The sequence below is a fragment of the Oncorhynchus mykiss genome, chromosome 11 (genome assembly GCF_013265735.2).
Source record: "Oncorhynchus mykiss isolate Arlee chromosome 11, USDA_OmykA_1.1, whole genome shotgun sequence".
In the NCBI taxonomy this organism is placed as follows: domain Eukaryota; kingdom Metazoa; phylum Chordata; class Actinopteri; order Salmoniformes; family Salmonidae; genus Oncorhynchus; species Oncorhynchus mykiss.
The window spans coordinates 39,541,888-39,564,752 of record NC_048575.1 but is presented as its reverse complement, the minus strand read 5'-3'; the positions used below and the strand labels follow the sequence as shown (position 1 = coordinate 39,564,752).

At 41.5% G+C, this 22,865-nt stretch overlaps 1 protein-coding gene across 2 annotated transcripts in view; it reads left to right on the top strand.

Annotated features, from left to right (window-relative positions):
* LOC110535686 (SH2B adapter protein 3) overlaps positions 1 to 22,865 on the top strand; it is a 57,913-nt gene that overhangs the window by 14,840 nt on the left and 20,208 nt on the right. For both annotated transcript variants that reach the window (XM_021620856.2, XM_021620855.2), the window contains exon 2: positions 271 to 1,254. In XM_021620856.2, the coding sequence (XP_021476531.1) occupies positions 298 to 1,254 (957 nt within the window). In that variant the 5' untranslated portion in view covers positions 271 to 297. The remainder of the gene's footprint in view (positions 1 to 270; positions 1,255 to 22,865) is intronic.

The window sequence follows — 22,865 nt, the reverse complement described above, 5'->3', positions numbered from 1 at the left end:
TTATGGTATATAAAATCAGAAATCTGCTCTCCTTTCCAAATGTCCGACTACGTGTTGTGTATCATACTCTTCCCTTAGACTTCCAAAGGTCTTGGATTTTGGGTGCACAGAGGTCCTTAATGATAGTTGAAGGTTTTAAGTTTGATTTGAATAGGCCTTGGATCTATATCAATAGATTTTTTTCAAATGTAAGTGAATGTATTAAAATGGCCCCTATTAATAATACATCTCTTCCCTCCCCTGTCCCCCCAACACCTTTTTAATTTGTAGTGATTCTCAGCTGTGCTGGTTACTGCAATGAATGGTGACACTATCCATCAGGCGACAACCACAGCTTCCATTGCAGCACCGTGTGGCTGGAGGGAATTCTGCGAGTTGCATGCCATAGCCACGGCCCGGGAACTAGCCAACCACTACCGTAACTTTGCCAGGGAGCGGCCAGAGCATGATGTCATCCCACCGGACAGCTTCTCCAAGCAGTTCAGCGAGCTGTTCCAGCAGCACTTCCACAGCGAGGTGGCTGAAAAGATCCCTACATTGGCCCCTTCACACATGATGGGCCAGCTCCGCATCACCTCCTCCTCCGGGGTGCAAGACTACCGGGAGGCGGGCCAGCCTGGCGCCCCGGCCCTGTTCACCGTGCTGGACCAAAAGCCTAAGCACGGGGTGGTGGAGCAGCCCCTCCAGTGCTCATCAGCCAACCCAGGGGTGCGAGCTCGAGCACCCGCCCGGAGCCACAGCCAGGAGGAGGTGTCTGTGTCGGAGCGGCGGCCTGTGTCTGAATGGTACACCCCCACCTCACCCTCCTGCGCTGCTGCTGATGTCACACACTTCTCTGTCAGCCAGATCAGGCAGAGCGTGCGCTGTCTTCTTAAGGAGCCCCTGCCCCCACCTCAAGACCTGCTGTCGAGAGGGACGGGGGACAGGGGAATAGGAGGGACTCTGGACGAAGTGGCGGCCTTATCGTTGTCAGCGTTGACTGTGAACCCTTCCCCCGAGACCACTGCCTCTGCCTCGTCCATGGCGGTCCACCTCCTAGACCGTCTGGCCAGCAGGTTTGGCAGTAGGCAGAGTGTGAAGCGCGGGCCGCAGGCTGCGGGCAGCTGCAAAGAGGGGCAGCTGAGGTACCTGGTGGTTGACGACACTATCTCGGACATGCAGCATCGCTGGGAGCGCTGCCGCCTACTGGTGAGGAAGATCAGAGACGGCCTAGCAGGAGAGAGGTTCCAGCTGGAGCTCTATGACCCCCCCAAGGTAAAGACCCCTGGTCCCAGCTGATGAACTGGGCTCTCCCCTTCTACTATCACATTAATCTGGCTCTTTCTGATGGGATTTTATTTCATTAAACTGGGCTTCACCTATTATTGGCAATTGCTGCTGCAAGAGCACTGATAATTTGGAAGTGACGTTTAGGTTGCTCTACCTAAACTCGCTGTCAAATACAGGTGATCTAAAGCTTGACATAAACATTTCAGTTCAGCTGGCATGGTCCTTCTCTGAGCAGTAACCATATTGGGCTCTCATCGAGTGTTAACTTTAACTACAATAGATGTAGCACCCTAAGGGGTACTATAGACACACACATTAAGCACATTCCTTATATTTACAACAGCAGTATAGCCTACCTAGCTGGCATGAAAATAAACCGCGGGGAAAAGTGTCCTCCATTCGCTATTTAAGTGCATAGATGACATCCCGCTGACCTGGTTTCGATACAGGTGCATGATAATGGTCCATTCTAAATCAAAACAACTTTCACACATAAACTCAGCAAAAAAAATAAACGCCCTCACTGTCAACTGCGTTTATTTTCAACTTCACTTAACATGTGTAAATACAGTGCCTTGCAAAAGTATTCGGCCCCCTTGAACTTTGCGACCTTTTGCCACATTATAGGCTTCAAACATAAAGATATAAAACTGTATTTTTTTGTGAAGAATCAACAACAAGTGGGACACAATCATGAAGTGGAAGGACATTTATTGGATATTTCAAACTTTTTTAACAAATCAAAAACTGAAAAATTGGGCATGCAAAATTATTCAGCCCCTTTACTTTCAGTGCAGCAAACTCTCTCCAGAAGTTCAGTGAGGATCTCTGAATGATCCAATGTTGACCTAAATGACTAATGATGATAAATACAATCCACCTGTGTGTAATCAAGTCTCCGTATAAATGCACCTGCACTGTGATAGTCTCAGAGGTCCGTTAAAAGCGCAGAGAGCATCATGAAGAACAAGGAACACACCAGGCAGGTCCGAGATACTGTTGTGAAGAAGTTTTAAAGCCCGATTTGGATACAAAAAGATTTCCCAAGCTTTAAACATCCCAAGGAGCACTGTGCAAGCGATAATATTGAAATGGAAGGAGTATCAGACCACTGCAAATCTACCAAGACCTGGCCGTCCCTCTAAACTTTCAGCTCATACAAGGAGAAGACTGATCAGAGATGCAGCCAAGAGGCCCATGATCACTCTGGATGAACTGCAGAGATCTACAGCTGAGGTGGGAGACTCTGTCCATAGGACAACAATCAGTCGTATATTGCACAAATCTGGCCTTTATGGAAGAGTGGCAAGAAAGCTATTTCTTAAAGATATCCATAAAAAGTGTCGTTTAAAGTTTGCCACAAGCCACCTGGGAGACACACCAAACATGTGGAAGAAGGTGCTCTGGTCAGATGAAACCAAAATTTAACTTTTTGGCAACAATGCAAAACGTTATGTTTGGCGTAAAAGCAACACAGCTGAACACACCATCCCCACTGTCAAACATGGTGGTGGCAGCATCATGGTTTGGGCCTGCTTTTCTTCAGCAGGGACAGGGAAGATGGTTAAAATTGATGGGAAGATGGATGGAGCCAAATACAGGACCATTCTGGAAGAATCCATCCAACCTCACTGAGCTCGAGCTGTTTTGCAAGGAGGAATGGGAAAAAATGTCAGTCTCTCGATGTGCAAAACTGATAGAGACATACCCCAAGCGACTTACAGCTGTAATCGCAGCAAAAGGTGGCGCTACAAAGTATTAACTTAAGGGGGCTGAATAATTTTGCATGCCCAATTTTTCAGTTTTTGATTTGTTAAAAAAGTTTGAAATATCCAATAAATGTCGTTCCACTTCATGATTGTGTCCCACTTGTTGTTGATTCTTCACAAAAAAATAGTTTTATATCTTTATGTTTGAAGCCTGAAATGTGGCAAAAGGTCGCAAAGTTCAAGGGGGCCGAATACTTTCGCAAGGCACTGTATTTGTATGAACATAACAAGATGCATAAACTGAACAAGTTCCACAGACACGTGACTAACTGAAATTGAATAATGTGTCCCTGAACAAAGGGTCAAAATCAAAAGTAACAGTCAATATCTGGTATGGCCACCAGCTGCATTAAGTACTGCAGTGCATCTCCTCCTCATGGACTGTACCAGATTTGCCAGTTCTTGCTGTGAGATGTTACCCCACTCTTCCACCAAGGCACCTGCAAGTTCCCGGAAATTTCTGGGGGGAATGGCTCTAGCCCTCACCCTCCGATCCAACAGGTCTCAGACGTGCTCAATGGGATTGAGATCCGGGCTCTTCGCTGGCCATGGTAGAGCACTGACATGCACGCACAGAACGAGTAGTATGGCTGGTGGCATTGTCATGCTGGAGGGTCATGTCAGGATGAGCCTGCAGGAAGGGTACCATATGTGGGAGGAGGATGTCTTCCCTGTAACGCACAGCGGTGAGATTGCCTGCAATGACAGCAAACTCAGTCCGATGATGCTGTGACACACCGCCCCAGACCATGACGGACCCTCCACCTCCAAATCGATCCTGCTTCAGAGTACAGACCTCGGTGTAACTCTCATTCCTTTGACGATAAACGCAAATCCAACCATCACCCCTGGTGAGACAAAACCGTGACTCGTCAGTGAAGAACTCGGGCAGTTGTTGTTGCCATCCTGTCCCGCATGTATGATGTTCGGATGTACTGATCCTGTGCAGGTGTTGTTACATGTGGTCTGCCACTGCAAGGACGATCAGCTGTCCGTCCTGTCTCCCTGTAGTGCTGTCTTAGGTGTCTCACAGTACGGACACTGCAATTTATTGCCCTGGCCATGTCTGCAGTCCTCATGCTTCCTTGCAGCATGCCTAAAGCACGTTCACGCAGATGAGCAGGGACCCTGGGCATCTTTCTTTTGGTGTTTGTCAGAGTCAGTAGAAGTTTCCATAACTGTGACCTTAGTGTCTTAACGACCGTTCCACAGGTACATGTTCATTAATACAATGAAGATCTGAGAAGTTATTTGGATATTTACGAATGATCTTTGAGAGGTTCCTGAAAAGGGACGTTTCTTTTTTTTAATGAGTTTATATTATTTAGTATATGTAAAGACAAGATTAAATCACGAATAGTCTAATGGGTGACAATATTAGCCTATCAGTTGTGAAATACATATTATCACTTGTGAATGATGCCCAGCATAAGAAACAAAGCCTTTTTCTGCGACTTTTTCTAATCATAGTCGCACACCCTATGTAGCTTTTGATACAAATATTATTTAAACAAAAGGGGTCCAAATAACTGATTGAAATGTAAAGCGGATTAATGAGTTTACAAGGGGTGCCCAAGTGGCATGCATACGCAGTGCGTGAGTTTCAAGTTTCTGGAAGATAATTTTCACCATATAAATGCATCTTTAAACTAAAAGCATTACATGCATAATTGCATTTGCGGTCACTTTTGACAATGTTGTTTTGTGCTAATGAAACTTTTGTGCTTATAGCCTACTACCATGTGTGCATTTCTGTGATTATAATGTGAATAAATAGCCTAATAGTTTATAAACATTTTAAGCTAAACATTCTGATCTGTTGTGTCAGCCACAATGCTTAAAAAAGTTTTTTTGATGCTAGTGGTTGTATTAATTTGGGATCTATGGATCTATCGCATCCCACAACTGTCCCAGACTATGTTTGGAATATTTAGGATAGAATAGGTTTACCTTTTGTACTATGGGGGATAGTAGATTGACATACAGTGCTTCGAAAGACAGATTATTTAACTTTTAATTCACTGTATCACTATTCCATTGGGTCAGAAGTTTACATACACTAAGTTGACTTTGCCTTTAAACAGCTTGGAAAATTCCAGAACATGATGTCATGGCCTTAGAAGCTTCTGATAGGCTAATTGACATAATTTGAGTCAATTGGAGGTATACCTGCGGATGTATTTCAAGGCCCTTCTTCAAACTCGGCCCCTCTTCAATTGACATCATGGGAAAATCAAAAGAAATATTACTGCCATGTATGAGAAACGCATTTCAGTATATAGTTTCCAAGAGAATCTTCGCTACAACACATCATTTTCAAGATGTCAACAATTGCTTCAGGGAAAGTCTGAAGAATACATCTCAGAACAATCACACAATGTGGTAAATTCACTATCTTCTGAAGCGAATATACGGTGCATCTATAGCCATCACATCCAGATTTTATGGATGTTACGGATATCAATACGCCAAAAAAGGATACTGATAATGAAAAGAGAAACCAATTATAGACCATATAAAACCTTGATAGAAGGTTAGAATTACAGAGAAAGTTTCAAGATGTTCTGATGTAAGGTGCATTTTTGACAAAACCTTTTCCTAAAAATACTTTATGAATGTTACATTGCTTGTCCCATTTGTTTCAATAACATCTCATCTTCATAACTAACACTGGGGGACAGTGTGGAAAAACGAGTTCTGTGAGCCCTTTCTAAAAGCCATGAAATGTGATTGATTGACAAATACTTTTTTGAGACTTGACATCCTACTCTGTAATGGTCTAAATTCATACAATTTCCCAACTGAACATTTCAAATGAAGTCTGAACTCTAACAAAAATACATTTTTTTTAAAAAAGATACATTTGACCATGGTTTCATTCGAAAATGACTAACTTTATTTGTGGATGCTCAGGTTGACTTTCCCACGGAATTGCCACAATGGAAAATACTTTTTAAACTACCAAACCTCATCGGCCATCTGTTTTTTGTTAGGGCCTATACTTCAAACTCACAAAGCAACATGCAGCGTTAATTTCAGTCACACTGCATACCACAACTAAGCATCTGAAAATGTAGCCTAAGCCAGTGAAAACAGTTACTCAATTAGACTCCCTCAAGAGTTACAGGAAACGTAATGAGTGATGAAAAAGACATGCTTTAGCACTCAGAATAACCCTCTCTGCCTTGTTCTTTTTAATCAAAGTTAAAGCTACGCAAATTTGTTACTGTCTTCTCTTAGGCTATCAGTATGCACACCAGTGAGTTTCTTGTTTAGGCCTAGTCACTACATCGTTATGGAACCAGGAATGTGATGTGACTCAAACCTTGCATGAAATTGTGGGAATTGTTCCACAATTTGCTATTGGGGAAATGTTTTTCTGCTTTTTAATATAGTCTTTATATAATGTTACAATGATCAATTATTGGGATGTAATGTAATATAGGCCTATTTCCAAATGCTTATGTCCTTATGATATTATATGAACTGATATTGCAATCTAGGCCTAGACTATTTGGTAAAAAAAACAATATCAATTTGAAGAGAATAGATAACCAAACTAGGGATGCAAATGTCTGTCAATGTTGGTTCCGACGAACCAACCCTCATTAACTGATCAATAAACTGTATTTTTTTCCCCCTCAAACAGTAAAATAAAAAAACATGCTATGCATACATACAAGGAACTGACATTTTTCATTAAGAGCTTAATGAAAACATGGAATAATGGCAAGCCTATTGTCTTAAAGGCTATAGCCTATTATTGAACGTGCAAATGCTGTAATGAAATCTCATCGACGGGGCTGTAGTGGAGCAGGTTGAAAGCTTAAAGTTCCTTGGTGTCCACATCACCAACAAACTAACATGGTCCAAGCACACCAAGAAAGTCGTGAAGAGGGCATGGCGAAACCTATTCCCCCTCAGGAGACTTGGCATGGGTCCTCAGATCCTCAAAAGGTTCTACAGCTGCACCATCGAGAGCATCCTGACGGGTTGCATCCCTGCCTGGTATGGTAACTATTCTGCTTCCGATCTCAAGACACTACAGAGGGTAGTGCGTACGGCTCCAGTACATCACTGGGGCCAAACTTCCTGCCATCCAGGACCTCTATACCAGGTGGTGTCAGAGGAAGGCCCTAAAAATTGTCAAATTGTCCAGCCACCCTAGTCATAGACTGTTCTCTCTGCTACCGCAAGGCTTGCGGTTCCCGGAGCACCAAGTCTAGGTCCAAGAGGCTTCCAAACAGATTCTACCTCCAAGCCATGACTCCTGAACATCTAATTAAATGGCTACCCACACTATTTGCATTGCCCCCCCCCCCCCCCCCCCCCCCACCCTTTAAGCTGCTGCTGCTACTCTGTTATTATCTATGCATAGTCACTTTAATAACTCTACCTACATGTACACTTCCGTTCAAAACTTTGGGGTCACTTAGAAATGTCCTTGTTTTCCATGAAAACATACATAAAATGAGTTGCAAAATGAATAGGAATTATAGTCACAATGTTTTTTTATTTTTTATTGAAATTATAATTGTGTCCTTCAAACTTTGCTTTTGTCAAAGTATCCTCCATTTGCAGCAATTACAGCCTTGCAGACCTTTGGCATTCTAGTTGTCAATTTGTTGAGGTATTCTGAAGATTACACCCCATGCTTGTTGGATTGGCTTGATGAGCACGTCTACGTACCATACTGTCTAGCTGCTCCCACAACAGCTCAATAGGGTTGAGATCCAGTGACTGCGATGGCCACTCCATTATAGACAGAATACCAGCTGACGGCTTCTTCCCTAAATAGTTATTGCATAGTTAGGAGCTGTGCTTTGGGTCCTGTTGTTGGACACATGGTATGCCTGTGAGTGATGGCCTTCCTTTTTCAAGATCCCTTTTACCCTGTACAAATCTTCCACTTTATCACCACCAAAGCACCCCATTGCCTCGACCATGCTTGACAGATGGCGTCAAGCACTCCAGCATCTTCATTTTTTCTGCGTCTCACGAATGTTGTTCTTTGTGATCCGAACACCTCAAACTTAGCTTTGTCTGTCCATAACACTTCTTTCCACTCTTCCTCTGTCCAGTGTCAGTGTTCTTTTGCCCATCTTAATCTTTTCTTTTTATTGGCAGTCTGAGATATGGCTTTTTCTTTGCAACTCTGCCTAGAAGGCCAGCATCTCGGAGTCACCTCTTCACTTTTGACGGATGTTTTGCTGGTACTATTTAATGAAGCTGCCAGTTGAGGACTTGTGAGGTGTCTGTTTCTCAAACCAGACATTCCAATGTATTTGTCATCTTGCTCAGTTGTGCACCGGGGCCTTCCACTCCTCTTTCTATTCTAATTAGAGCCAGTTTGCTCTGTTTCGTGAAGGGAGTAGTACACAGTGTTGTACAAGATCTTCAGTTTCTTGGCAGTTTCTCACATGGAATAGCCTTCATTTCTCAGAACAAGAATAGACTGACGAGTTTCAGAAGAAAGTACTTTGTTTCTGGTCATTTTGAGCCTGTAATCGAACCCACAAATGCTGATGCTCCAGATACTCAACGAGTCTAAAGAAGGCCAGTTTTATTGCTTCTTTAATCAGTACAACAGTTTTCAGCTGTAATAACATAATTTCAAAAGGGTGTTCTAATGAACAATTAGCATTTTTAAAATTATAAACTTAGATTAGCTAACACAACGTGCCATTGGAACACAGGAGTGATGGTTTCTGATAATGGGCCTCTATACGCCTATGTAGATATTCCATTAAAAATCTGCCGTTTCCAGCTACAATAGTCATTTACAACATTAACAATGTTTACACTGTATTTTTGATAAATTTGATGTTATTTTGGGGCGGCAGGTAGCCTAGTAGTTAGAGCGTTGTGCCAGTAACCGAAAGGTTGGTGGATGGAATCTCTGAGCTGACAAGGTAAAAATCTGTCATTCTGCCCCTGAACAAGGCCATTAACCCATGGTTCCTAGGCCGTCATTGTAAATAAGAATTTGTTCTGCCTAGTTAAGCTTTTTTTTTCCATTCAATTATTATAATTTTTTTCAAAAACAAGGACATTTCTAAGTGACCCCAAACTTTTGAACGGTAGTGTACATATTACCTCAATTACCTCGACTAACTGGTGCCCCGCACACTGACTTTATTATGTTTTTTGGGGGGGTATTTTTCTTACTGCATTGTTGGTTAAGGGGTGGTAAAGTAAGGAATACATACAGCTGTTGTATTTGGCGCATGTGCCAAATCAGATTTGATTTAATGAAGTAGCTAATAAAATGTCATTTTCAAGCACTTGCCAAAATGCAATTCGCGGGAAAACACCTTTCTAAACAGCACCCCTCATGCGAGCGGTTCCATATGTGACAGAGAAATGGCAAAAATTGCAGTTAGAAACTTAGAGGGGGAATCTAATAGCAACAACCAGGATGGGTTGCTAATATGATTAGGATTGTGCCTGTTGGCTTTTGGACAACGAAAGAACGTTGATATGAAAACCAATAGAACAGGGGAGAAATGCTGGTTAACTTCTCTAGGGTAGGGGGCAGCATTGGGAATTTTGGATGAAAAGCATGCCCAAATTAAACTGCCTGCTACTCAGCCATAAAAGCTAGAATATGCATATAATTAGTAGATTTGGATAGAAAATCTTCTGAAGTTTGTAAAAATGTTTGAATGATGTCCGTGAGTATACCAGAACTCATATGGCAGGCAAAAACCTGAGAAGAAATCCAACCAGGAAGTGGGAAATCTGAGGTTTGTAGTTTTTCAACTCTTCACCTATCGAATACACAGTGTCTATGGGGTCACATTGCACTTCCTAAGGCTACCACTAGATGTCAACAGTCTTTAGAACCTTGTTTGATGCTTCTACTGTGAAGTGGGGGCGAATGAGGAGGGAATGAGTCAGAGGTCTGCCAGCGAGCCATGCGCGTTCACGCGATAGTTAGCTTGAGTTCCATTGCATTTCTGAAGACAGGAATTCTCCGGTTGGAACATTATTGAAGATCTATGTTAAAAACATCCTAAAGATTGATTCTATACATTGTTTGACATGTTTCTACGAACTGTAACGGAACTTTTTGACTTTTTGTCTGCACCTAGTGATCGCGCATCATGAATTTGGATTACTGGGCTAAACGCGCGAACAAAAAGGAGGTATTTGGACATATGATGGACATTATCAAACAAAACAAACATTTATTGTGGAACTGGGATTCCTGGGAGTGCATTCTGATGAAGATCATCAAAGGTAAGTGAATATTTATAATGCTATTTCTGACTAATGTTGACTCCACAACATGGAGGATATCTCCTTTTGGGTTGTTTTGGTCTCTGAGCGCTGTACTCAGATTATTGCATGATGTGCTTTTTCCGTCTAGTTTTAAAAAAATCTGACACAGTGGTTGCATTAAGGAGAAGTGGATCTAAAATTCCATGCATAACAGTTGTATCTTTCAGCAATGTTTATTATGATTATTTCTGTAAATTGATGTGGCTCTCTGCAAAATCATCGAATGTTTTGGAACTACTGAACATAACGCCGCCAATGTAAACTCAGATTTTTTGATATAAATATGAACTTTACGGAACAAAACATACATGTATTGTGTAACATGAAGTCCTATGAGTGTCATCTGATGATCATCAAAGGTTAGTGATTCATTGTATCTCTATTTCTGCTTTTTGTGACTCCTCTCTTTGGCTGGAAAAATGTCTGTGTTTTTCTGTGACTTGGCTCTGACCTAACATAATCGTTTGGTGTGCTTTCGTCGTAAAGCCTTTTTGAAATCGGACCCTGTGGCTGGATTCACAACAAGTGTATCTTTAAAAGGGTGTAAAATACTTTTATGTTTGAGGAATTTTAATTATGGGATTTCTGTTTTGAATTTGGCACCCTGCGGTTTCACTGGCTGTTGACGAGCGTCTCATGTACCCTAGAGAGGTTAACGGCATGAGGAAGTCTATAAAATAATTGCCGCGACATTTCTATGGTTGGATTTTGGCACGGCTAATTTCAAGCAAGGTAAGACATTCCTCGTTATTTGAGGTAAAGTAAAACGTTCAGGTTTCAAACAAGTATACTGCCTCAAGCTCACATTGTATTGGTGGGTGACGCGCTGATTGCCTGTTTACTGTTGACTATAGCCTATGCACTCGAATGGGAGGCGCACTTTTATTTACGTGTTGAGATGGAGAAATAAAAATAATGTATTTTTAATCGTATCCATCAAAACAGTTTGAACACGCAATTGCGTTTAGAATTGTTATTTGTTGCGCAATGACTGGGTTTATAAAAGCAGGTTTCACTCCAGTACCAGCTTTTTGAGGAGCAGCTCTTGCGCTGTCTGATAGGTGATAGGCCATTCCGCTCCCCAAACTAGACTCTGTGTGCTGTGCACCATGTGATTAAGATACGGCGACGAACGAAAATACACATGCGCCAATTTAATTCCACTAAATTATGCAAAGTAACCTATAGACCGATAAGCATGACCATTCCAATGTATTTTCAGCGGCTAACTGATTAATTGTTAACCATTAACATCCCTAAACCAAACACCATATTTTCTGGAATGTATAAATCAGAACACCTGCTACTAGCCTACTGCACACAGACAAATGAAAACCAACTCAACTGGCTCTAGTACAGAGTTCATAATCATCCAAAGAGGTGACTAGACACTGCAGTTTCAGTTTTCATCACTCGGGTCTCAATATCAAACCAACTGTTTTTCTCTTACCAGTGTCCTGTTTCTCAAAAACCCTAAGCAATTTGGCAACCATGAAATGGTAGAATTATGTAGGCAAAAATAATCTATACATTTAGTTTGCTTGTTCCAGGTAGGCATAAAGGCATTGCCAAGGTATTATCTGCTACGTAATATGCCTACTAGACCTGAATTCATTAAAATGCCACCATTTTCATTGTATGTGCTATAATTACATATTTTTTTGTTCAAGCTTAGTAAGTAATCATAGGCTAACCATTGTATGGGAGTTGACACTACGCATATTATTGTGTATGTCCACATGTGAGAGAGAAACAGTTAACACACCGACAGTGACTGTGTGCAAAGGGCAATGTGTGGTTAATTAATGTTGCTTTTAAATGTGCTTATTGAGATGTATAGCTTTCCGCCATTTTAAAATGTGTCAGTGGCCTCCTTAAGTGTAGACTGGCAAGTGTCCTCCGGTGGAAATAGATCTGAATGTAACGTGCCATGTTTCTATCAGAATTGTAGCGCAGTAAAATTATCCTGATAATTTTGCACATAACACCCAAGCTGCCATTTTGATAATGTATGTTTTTGTGATTTTAAACTAGGAAAACCTGCTGTCACAGAAATAGTATTTAAATGTCTTTTAGCAGCAGCGGTCAAGTAAACGGGCAATGCTGATGCTGGATGTCAGAACAATGTGTATTTGATTGACCTCTGCTCTTTTAAAAAATACATTACATTTTAACACTTACTGTGAGTGGAGGTTTTTGTTTTGTTTAGTTAGTCTCACTTTCAGGCTAAACCATTTCCCAAAATGGTCAAATCAGTCCATTCTCCATGCGCTGACCTCCGGACCAAAACGCTGCTCTCTTACCAATAATCTTACTATAGGTCTATACAGTACATTCGGAAAGTATTCAGATCCCTTGACTTTTTCAACATTTTGTGTATGCACGTGCATACGTTTAAGTTTGTGCGTGTGTGCGTGCACATGCGAGCACAGAAGCAAACAATCAGAGGTAAGGAGGACTGGTAAAAGTGGGAGACTGTGAGTGTACACTCCAGACATTTGCTCTCCCTTGTCTTTGTCCACTGCTGGGCACAGAATGAAACATGTACAGCTCTGCAGTTTTGGCCTCTGACCGGGGCTCCTAAAATAACAGGGACTGTCCCCGGCAAAACAGGCCCAGAGGTGCAGCACCGATAAAGCTGCCTTCGTGGCTCAGGGGCTTAGTGGTGGTGTCTGGTTCTGTCTGTCAGTTGGTCTGTGTACACTGGCCCTGGCTCTGTAAAAAGCTATTCAGGCAGATCAGTCAATCACACGGGTCCACTCATCTTGTGTACAGGCTAAAGACTGTAAACCAACACACAGTACCATGTCTCACACACACAGGGGGGTAGGGGCACACAGCCAAAGAGAGGGGAGGCATAGACAGAGTGATAGGGGAAAGGTAATTTAAAAGAGAGAAAATGACCAGAGACTGAGGGAGCAGAGGAAAGGGGTTGCAGAGACAGAGGTAGGCTAGATGAGAGACAAAGCTCCCCTTAGGGGCTTTCCACAGGCAACTCTGCAAGATCACGTGCACTAGCACTGTGGTTACAGGTCCATCACAGAGCGATGAGCATTGTTGCCCACAACACACACACACATCAGCGAACTAGTGTTGCACGGTATACCAAAACGTCTGTATTTTTTCGATACTAGAACATAAATGGTCTTGTACTAGAATTTGTGTCGATTTCTTTACTTATGTCAAATGTGTCTCACGGATCCAGACAGTCTATATCAGTGCAGCCCACTTGTTCCTTGTTATAATGCGCACTGTGCCTGCTCCACTTACACATGCTAGCCTGTTGCGCCATTGTTTAGACGGCTTGTTGCGGAAGCTTCCGTAGGCTGGTGTCCTTGAGCAACAAAATCAAAACTATTCGCTTTCACCAAAATATAGTTTCCAGTCAACAGAGGCATATCCCATATCTCTAGGAAAGATTTGACATGTTGAATGTGTCCTTCACTATCAAACGAACATTTTAAAACATGTTTTTCATCCAGGGTCTCCCATTTTATGCCTGTGGGTTGCCTTTGTAGTCCCTTCTAGACCACCCAGTCATGCGAGAGTAAGGTACAAGGTAATCTCCCACTTCTACAGACAGAAAATGGGGTTTAGATGCTTATTTAACAGTGAAGGACACATTCAACACGTAGAATCGTAAGTATTTTTCCTAAAAGATACTGATTATGCCTCCGTAGTACTGGAAACTTTATTTTGGTGAAACCGAATAGTTTAGATTTCATTGATCAAGGACGCCAGGCTACAGAAGCTTTCGCAACGAGCCATCTGTAAACAATGGCTCGTGAAGCAAGCTAGCCTGCCCTGGGAGTCGGGCTGCATCATGTTAGCTCCCATCATGTTCTACGTGTTGAGTCACGATAATCTACTCTTGTGCACTCTGGACACCTCTAACGATCATCAGTTCTCTAATGGCCTGGTACTCAGGGCTTTATTATCCCTCTAACCACTCTGTCATAAATCCAAATGCAGTTGAAAATCACATAAAAACGGTTAAAACTCACATCACTGTGAGTGATCAATTTGAAGAAAGATGTTCAACATGGTCATTTTGGATGTTTCAAAACCTAACACATATGCATATTAGAGCTTATGCATACGCTAAAGTGCATTCGGAAAGTATTCAGACCCCTTTACTTTCCAGATTTTGTTACGTTACAGCCTTATTTTATTTTATTGATTTAAATGTTTTTCCCCTCATCAATCTACACACAATATCCCATAATAACAAAGCAAAAACAGTTTTTATTTTAGCAAATGTATTAAAAGTAAAAAACTGAAATCATATTTACATATGTATTCAGACTCTTTACTCAGTACTTTGTTTCAATGCACTGTATATGCATAGGCCTATATAAGTCCAAGCCCCAAAAAACGTAATTAAAAATGATTGTCCCGTTATACAAAGCACAGCCTACCGCATATTACACATGGCAGAAACATTTTCTTTAATTGATAGTTTTTGGTACAGTTAGCCTATAATTATAGTGAATTTGTATTTGCTTTTTGAATAGAATAGTAACATAGTTAATAGGCTGACATATTAGCTTTAGCTACAGAATATCTTACCACCATGTATTTCCATCTTCTCCCCTCTCTCCTTTCCTTTTTCCAGTGCGCAGAGAGAGGGGCTTTCAACAGTTGAAATATGTTTAGTTGTGAAAACATGTTACTTTTGATGTTCCCGAACAGATTTCACTTGCCCAAACACTTGTGGCTGCAGGAACAGGGTTGGAGAGCCCATGGCATACAGAGGTTGGGAGTAATGTCACGTAGCGAAATAACCGGAGTAGCCTACCCAACATGAGTGAAAAATGAACATGCGCTAAAGTGGTCTCCATTCGCTATTTGAGTGCATATTAAATCAAAACACACTGATCTTCTACCAAATCAAATCCACCCCAACCCCCTCCCATGCTCTAACAGAGCACCAACCCAACATCAGACTTAAATGAGGCATGTATACAATGAGCAATATTATCAAATAGTAAAAATAATATTATTCAAAAAAGTTTAAAAATGATACATTCTAATTTGGGTTGGTTTATGGAGTTGTGAAATTAGCTGGGTCCATGTCTTCTACAAAGGATAGGATGGAGTAGTGTATTTTCTCTAGCTTGAGATGTTGCATAGCTTACTTTTCAAATGGTTAAAAGTAGGAAGAAACCATCCTTCCACTTAAATGCCAGCATGTTGCCCATAGAACTGTTTAACCTCTCTTGGGTAGGGGTCAGTATTTTCACGTCCGGATGAAAAGCATGCACAAAGTAAACTGCCTGTTACTCAGGCCCAGAAGCTAGGATATGCAACCACTCTAAAGTTTCTAAAACTGTTAAAATTATGTGTGCGAGTATAACAGAACTGATATGGCAGGCGAAACCCTGAGGACAAACCATCCCACAAAAAAAATCTGCCTTCCACTGTTTCCAATGGCTTTCATGTTTATTATGAGGCAAACTCCTAGGGCTTCCACTAGATGTCAACAGTCTTTAAAGAGTTTCAGGCTGGTTTTTGGAAAAATTAGATAGAAGTTGTAGTTTTTCTAAGTGGCTCCCATTTTGGCTGTAGTGTTTCCATGCGCGTGAGTGAAAGCACATTCTTTGTTATTTATCTCCGGTAATGAACATACTATTCTCCGTCTTAAATTGTATCAAATCAAAAGGACAATTTGTGATGTAACTGGGACTTTTTTGAGTGCCAACAGACGAAGATCTTCAAAGGTAAGGCATTTATTATTTAGCTATTTCTGACTTTCGTGTCGCTCCTGCCTGGTTGAAAAAATGTTTTAAAGGTTTTTGTATTATCAGATAATCGCATGGTGTGCTTTCGCCATAAAGCCTTTTTGAAATCTGACACAGCGGCTGGATTAACAGGAAGTTAAGCCTTATTTTGATATATAATACTTGTATTTTCATTAATGTTAAATATTTATATTTCCGTAATTTGAAATTCGTGCTCTGCAATTTCACCGGATGTTGGCCAGGTGGGACGCTATTGTCCCACCTGCCCATAATAAGTGTAAGGGGCCTCCTGTGGTGCCACACTGAATAATACAATAAAGGCAGAACGTTCTATAGGTCTCTCCAGTATCTTAGAAAAGGTCTCAAATCGATATCCAGAAATCTGTCCATTTTGGGTTCAAAACATGCAATAAAGTAGAAGGGGCCTGCTGTCATGTACTCCCGCTCCTCCCCTCCGGCATTCGACATAGCCGGTTTACTAACCGGCTAAGTTTTATTGGTAATGAATTACGCAGCTAAACTGAGTTTTATGGATATAAAGAACGACTTTATTGAACAAAAGGACCATTTGTGATGTAACTGGGACCGCTACCCTAACAACCATAATCACGTGTACATGGTATCAAACATTACAGGCACCTGTGGTTCATCATGAGGCACACCTGGACATTACCTCACTCATTACCTCTCCTTTATATGGAACGCCATTAGGTTCATTCCCCAGGCAGTATTGCTTCTGTGTTCCATGATCCATGATGCACTCCAACAATGATTCATCTGCACGTCCACTGCGTCTGCAGGCTTCTTCTTCGTGACTGAGAAGGATGGAGTGTTACACCTATTTATTGACTACAGAGGACTCAATGATATCACCACCAAGTACCGCTACCCTCGCCCGTTGGTGACGGCAGCCATCGAACAGTTCATCGGGGCCTGTCATCCGCATCTGGGAGGGGGATGAATGGAAGAAAGCTTTTAGCATGATGTCTGGTCACTATCAGTACTTGGTGATGCCATTTTACTTAGCCAATGCTCCGTCAGTGTTCCAGGCATTCGTCAACAAGGTGTTCCCGGTACATTCTTGGACTCCAGGTGGTTGTGCATATTGAAGACATCCTGGTCTACTTGGCTACCTTGGAGGATCACATCGCTCACGTCCGAATAGTCCTGGAACGCCTCCTGGCTAACTACCGTTTGTCAAGACTGAGAAGTGCCAGTTTCATCTGGAGGCTGTCTCCTTCCTAGGCTACCAAATCAGCCCGCAGGGGGTGAAGATGGACATCAAGAAGGTAGATGCAGTCAGGTCCATGACCAGTCCCAACCACCATAAAGGGGTTACAACGGTTTTTGGGGTTTGCCAACTTCTACTGTCGTTTCATCAGGAACTTTCTCCATCGCCGCTCCTCTCTCCTCGAGTGGTCCCTGTAGGTTGGTGTGGAATCAATCTGCTGACGAGGCATTCCGCCTATTGAAGGGACATTTCACATCTGCTCCGTTGCTGAAACGTACAGATCCCACGATACCCTTTGTGGTGGAGGTGGATGCTTCTGTGGTGGGAGTGGGGTCAGTTTTGTTTGAATGACAAGGTTATCACAAAAATTGTATCCGTGTGCGGATTACTCTAAGAATCTGTCCCCTGCCGAGAGGAATTACGACGTTGGTGATCGAGTGCTCTTGGTGGTGAAGTTGACATTAGAGAAGTGGAGACACTGGCTTGAGGACGTCATCCTCACTGACCATCAGAACCTGGAGTACATACGGACAACGAGGAGGCTGAGTCCGCGCCAAGCAAGGTGGGCCCTTTTCGTTACGAGATTTGACTTCACGCTGACCTATTCCCCCAGGTTCAAAGAACACCAAAGCTGATGCCTTGTCCTGTCTCTACGACTCGGGAGAGGGTCCTGTCCTGAATTAACCCATAATCCCTTCCTCTCGAGTCGTAGCCCCTGTGGTCTGAGATGTAGATGTGCACATTTGCCAGGCTCTGGAGAGAGAGCCCGCACCCACTACCTGTCCTCATGGGTGCATCTACGTTCCTACGGGGATAAGGGATCGGCTGCTGACCTGGGTGCACACAGCTGTCGTCGCTGGACATCCAGGTATTTCTATTTCCGAGAAGTACTGGTGGCCTATCTTGGCGCAGGACATTATTCACAGCGTCAATTCACAGCCTCCTGTTCCGTATGTGCTTCAACCATGTGCTTCACTTTAAACAGAATCTAGAAGGGAGATAGGTGGGTGTGAAGGGAAGTGACTAGAGTGTGAAGAGGCCTACAATTGCGTAGTTTTGTATCTAAAGAAATGGGATCTAGGAATATCAAACTTTTGTAGTAACTTATCAAAAGATGCAAAAGTCATATCAATGAACAAGTTGTTCAGTGAGGAGATCCCTTTCCCAGCCCAGATATGAAATGACCGGTCTAATAATGATGGAGAGAACATATGGTTCTTTAATAATGGAGCAGATTTTTTTTAAATTCCCTGTGACCAAACAATCGCCTGAACTGTTTCCAGATTATTTTGAGAATGTTTCACAATAGGGTTTTTAGTGTATTTGGAAACAGGCTCAGCTAATGCAAGTTTTGAGCAGAGTAAGGCAGCAGGGCCACATGATGAGATTTCCAAGGTCATTCATTTCAGGCCTGTAACATCTGGGATTTATGTCAGCCAATATAGAATGATTCTAATATTAGCTGCCCAGCAATAGTATTGAAAGTTCAGAGGTGCTAGACCACCCTGAGAGCGAGATCTCTGCAATACGCTCTTACGTATCCAAGGGTTTTTCTTGTTCCAGATAAAAGCAGATATCAGTTTATCTATGGAGATAAAAAAAAATTGTCAGAAAGATAGGAATACATTGAAATAAGTATAAAAATGTAGGTAATACATTCATTTTAATTGTTAATTCTTCCGCCCAAAGAAGTGTTCAAGTTTCTGTTTCAGGCTGAGTGTTTTTTAAATGTATTTTTTATTTTAACCTTTTAACTACGCAAGTTCAAATTCTTATTTACAATGACGGCCAAACCTGGACGATGGTGGGCCAATTGTGCGTCGCCCTATGGGACTCCCAATCATGGCCGATGTCATACAGCCTGGTATCAAGGGAAATTGGCTTTATAGAGATCTTTGAAATTGTGTGTGACTCAAATTCCTAATTATTGAAATTTCTGTGTAGTGACTCTGAGGGCACATGACTAAAATAAGTTTTCATGGCATAAGTATTAATAGGCATCAATTCACTTCTTTGTAGATTAACCTTATACCCGGATATTTTATCAAATGTCTTTAGTAGAATCTGGATGTCTGGAAGACCAGTTAAAGGGTCAGACATATATAATAGCATGTTATCTGCATAGAGTGAGACTTTATGCTCTAAGCCCCCTCTTCATATACTTTTGATAGTGGTGTTATTACGTATTGCTATGGTTAAAGGCTCGGGGATAGAGGACAACCCTGTCTTGTTCCACGTTGAAGTTTGAAATATTATTATTGTTATTTGTGCGCACTGCAGCCATGGGAGGGGTAAAGAATTTTGATTCAGGACATAAAATTGGGACCGAATCTAAATTGTTTGAGAGTATATAATCGATAATCCCACTCCACTTAATCAAAGGTATTTGAAGGCATCAAGTGATAACATCTCTGGAGTGTCAGATGAAGAGGGATTATGAAGTATATTGTAAAGATGTCTGATGTTGAAAAAATAATGATGATTTTTTTTTAAATGAAATCTATAATGGAGGTAAGTACTGACTCAAAACGGGAGGTAATCATCTTAGAAAGTATCTTTACATCACAATGCAGTAAAGAAGTTGACCTAAATGAACCACACTCAATAGTTTTTTCCCTTTTTCAGAATAAGTGAAATACATGCTTCTCATTGTTGAGGGTAAAGAGTTTGAGGAGAACGATTCCTCAAGTACGGAAAGCAAGAGGAGAGTTGATCTGAGAATTTAAAAAAAAACATACTTCACTCGGAAATCTGTCAGATCCAGGGGATTTACCACACTGCATAGATTTAATTGCCAACACAATCTCTTCTACAGATAGCTGCTGAATTAGAAGAATAGTTATTTCAGGTTCAACTGTAGGAATATCTAGGTTCTCAAAGGTGTCGAGTAAGGTGGCATTACCAGCTGATTCCGAAGTGTACAATTGTGAGTAAAATTTATGAAAGCATGAATTGACCTCTAAATGATCAATACATTTGTTACCCAGCTTGTCAGTTATCTCAGGTATGGTTTGATTTGCAGCTGGTGTGCGAGCATTTTCCCTGATTTCTCTCCATGTTCATAAGTTTTGTATCGAGATTTACTAATTTGATTTTCAGCTTGTCGAGTTGAAAGAAGATCCAACTCTGTCAAACATTGTTTTAGTAAATCTGCAGATGGAGAGTGGGAATATGCCATATCCAAATCCAATATTTTTTTTGTCAATTCTCCTAGGCGTTGAATATTGCACTTCCTTAATCGCACTGTACGAAATAATTTGTCCCCTTAGATAAGCCTTCATTGCTTCCCATACTGTTGTAGGAGACATTCCATGGGTTTGATTAAGCTTGAGAAATAGCTCAATTTAAGATGAAATAAAAGCAACCAAGGTTTCTTCTGATTGCAGGAGTGAGTTAAGTAGAAGTAGTTTCATAGTAAGGGGAGAATGATCCGAAATGACTATAGCTTGGTAATCACACTCAGTGGTAAGTGGCAGAAATCTATTGTCTAGGAAAAAGTAGTCTATACATGAAAGGTCTTATGAACTGGTGAGAAAAAATAATACTCCCTTGCTATGGGATTGTGGAAACGCTAAGCATCAGATATGCCGTGTCATAAGAAATGGCTAATTTGTGGATACTGTGTTTGATGAAGATGATACCTTAGGAGAGCTATGATCCAGATTGGGCGACAATTCATATCACCACCCAGTATTAGGTGGTGTGTGTCCATATTTGGTAATCGAGAAAATGCATTTGTGCCGAATTAACTGTTATCCTAATTTGGTGCATAAATGTTAGCTAAGATAACAGGTGTATTATACAGTCTTCCTACTACAATAATGAGATGGCCTGCTGAGTCTGCCTCTACACTTGACATTACGAATGGTATGTTTTTACTAATTAAAATGATGACTCCTCTAGTTTTAGAATGAAAATTGGAATGATATGATTGACCGATCCACCCTCCTTTTAAAAGAGAGTGGTCGAAAGTGCAGAGATGTCTCCTGAAGAAAGATGATATCTACTTTAAGGTGATATGATTGAGAAAGAACCCTTTTACGTTTCACTATGTGATTTTAAAGATTTAACATTCCAGCTAGCAAAAGTGTCCCTCCAGTTGTCCCTCATGAGGTTAGGCCTGGCCATGTAGAGTCAGGTGGGGAAAGGATAGATGCCATAATACAAGAATAACTGATCCAATAAAAATGTTTCCAAAAATAGCAAATTAAAAAAATAAAAGTTGAAGAATTAAAAACAAAAACAAAACAATACTCTGAAGCCTGGTATGAAAAAGAAAACCCACCCTGGTCTCCTTATAGAACAAGGAAACTGCTAATCCCCACGCAAAGATATCCACACATGATGTGCTTGTAGTGGAGAACACTAAACCTAACGAGTAGAGAACCCTGCTGAAATAGTGAAGGATTTTAAACAAGTTGCGCATAATAAAGAGTTATTTACAACCCAAACTAGGCTGTTTTAAAAGCAAGTATAAAACATTTTCTAAATCGCATCACTAGCAGCAACGTCTTTAAAGAAATACTTTGTGCTTTTTTAAATTGAATTTTAAACCCTCCCCTAACCTGGATGACACTGGGCCAATTGTGCGCCGTCCTGTTGGACTTCCTGGCCACGGCCGGTTGTGGCACAGCCCGGGAATGAACCCGGGTCTGTAGTAATGCCTTAGACCGCTGCGCCACTCGGGAGGCCCAATAGAACTGTGCTTTATCTACCCTGGATACTGGTACCATTGAGAAATAGAAATGAGCAGCCCATGGTAATTAGGGATGCACAATATATCAGTAAGCATATCGGAATCGGACGAGATTAGCTAAAAATGCCAACATTTAGCATCGGCCCGATGTCTGTCTAGTTTAAAGCCGATGTGCAAAACCGATGTCAAAGCTGACGTGCATACCTACATAACGTAGGTAGATGTAGTAATGACGCCACAAAAAATATAGCTCTACACGTGCAACACAGCATTCCTAACCTAGCCCACAATGTCTGCTGTGTGGACCGAGCAACAAGACAATAAGTCAAGCAGTGATTTGAAAGAGTAAGACAATTTCAGCGAGACAACTAAAAGGCGAAATCCATTACCGGAGTTACACAGTATTGTTGAAATGCACATCCATGAGCTACTGCTATTAGCTTCCATTTGGACCAGCGATGTCAGCCCCATGAGCATGCAGAGTCTGACAGCAGAAAGTAGCCTTATGCATGGGAGGCTAGGAGCTATTTATGTGTTCTAGGCCTATAGCAGGGGTACTCATATACAATTTCAGATGGTCCTGTAATACAAATTTCCTATGTGACAAAAGTCCGGATGCATTGTTATGTATCAGCATAGTAACAAACGCCCACCTTCGCAACCCATGAGACCCCAAACACCCTTCTTGTTGGCAGAGAGAAAAATGTGCATTTTCAAAGCACATTTCCTGTAATTCTAAAAATGTTCCAAGTCTTATGTGTGTTCATATGATACCAGGAGGCGAATCCTGACCGAATTGTAAAAATAAAATAATAGCTGTATCACTCAAAATAATCCCATATAAGGCTTATTCCCTGTTAGCTTCTGATAGCTAA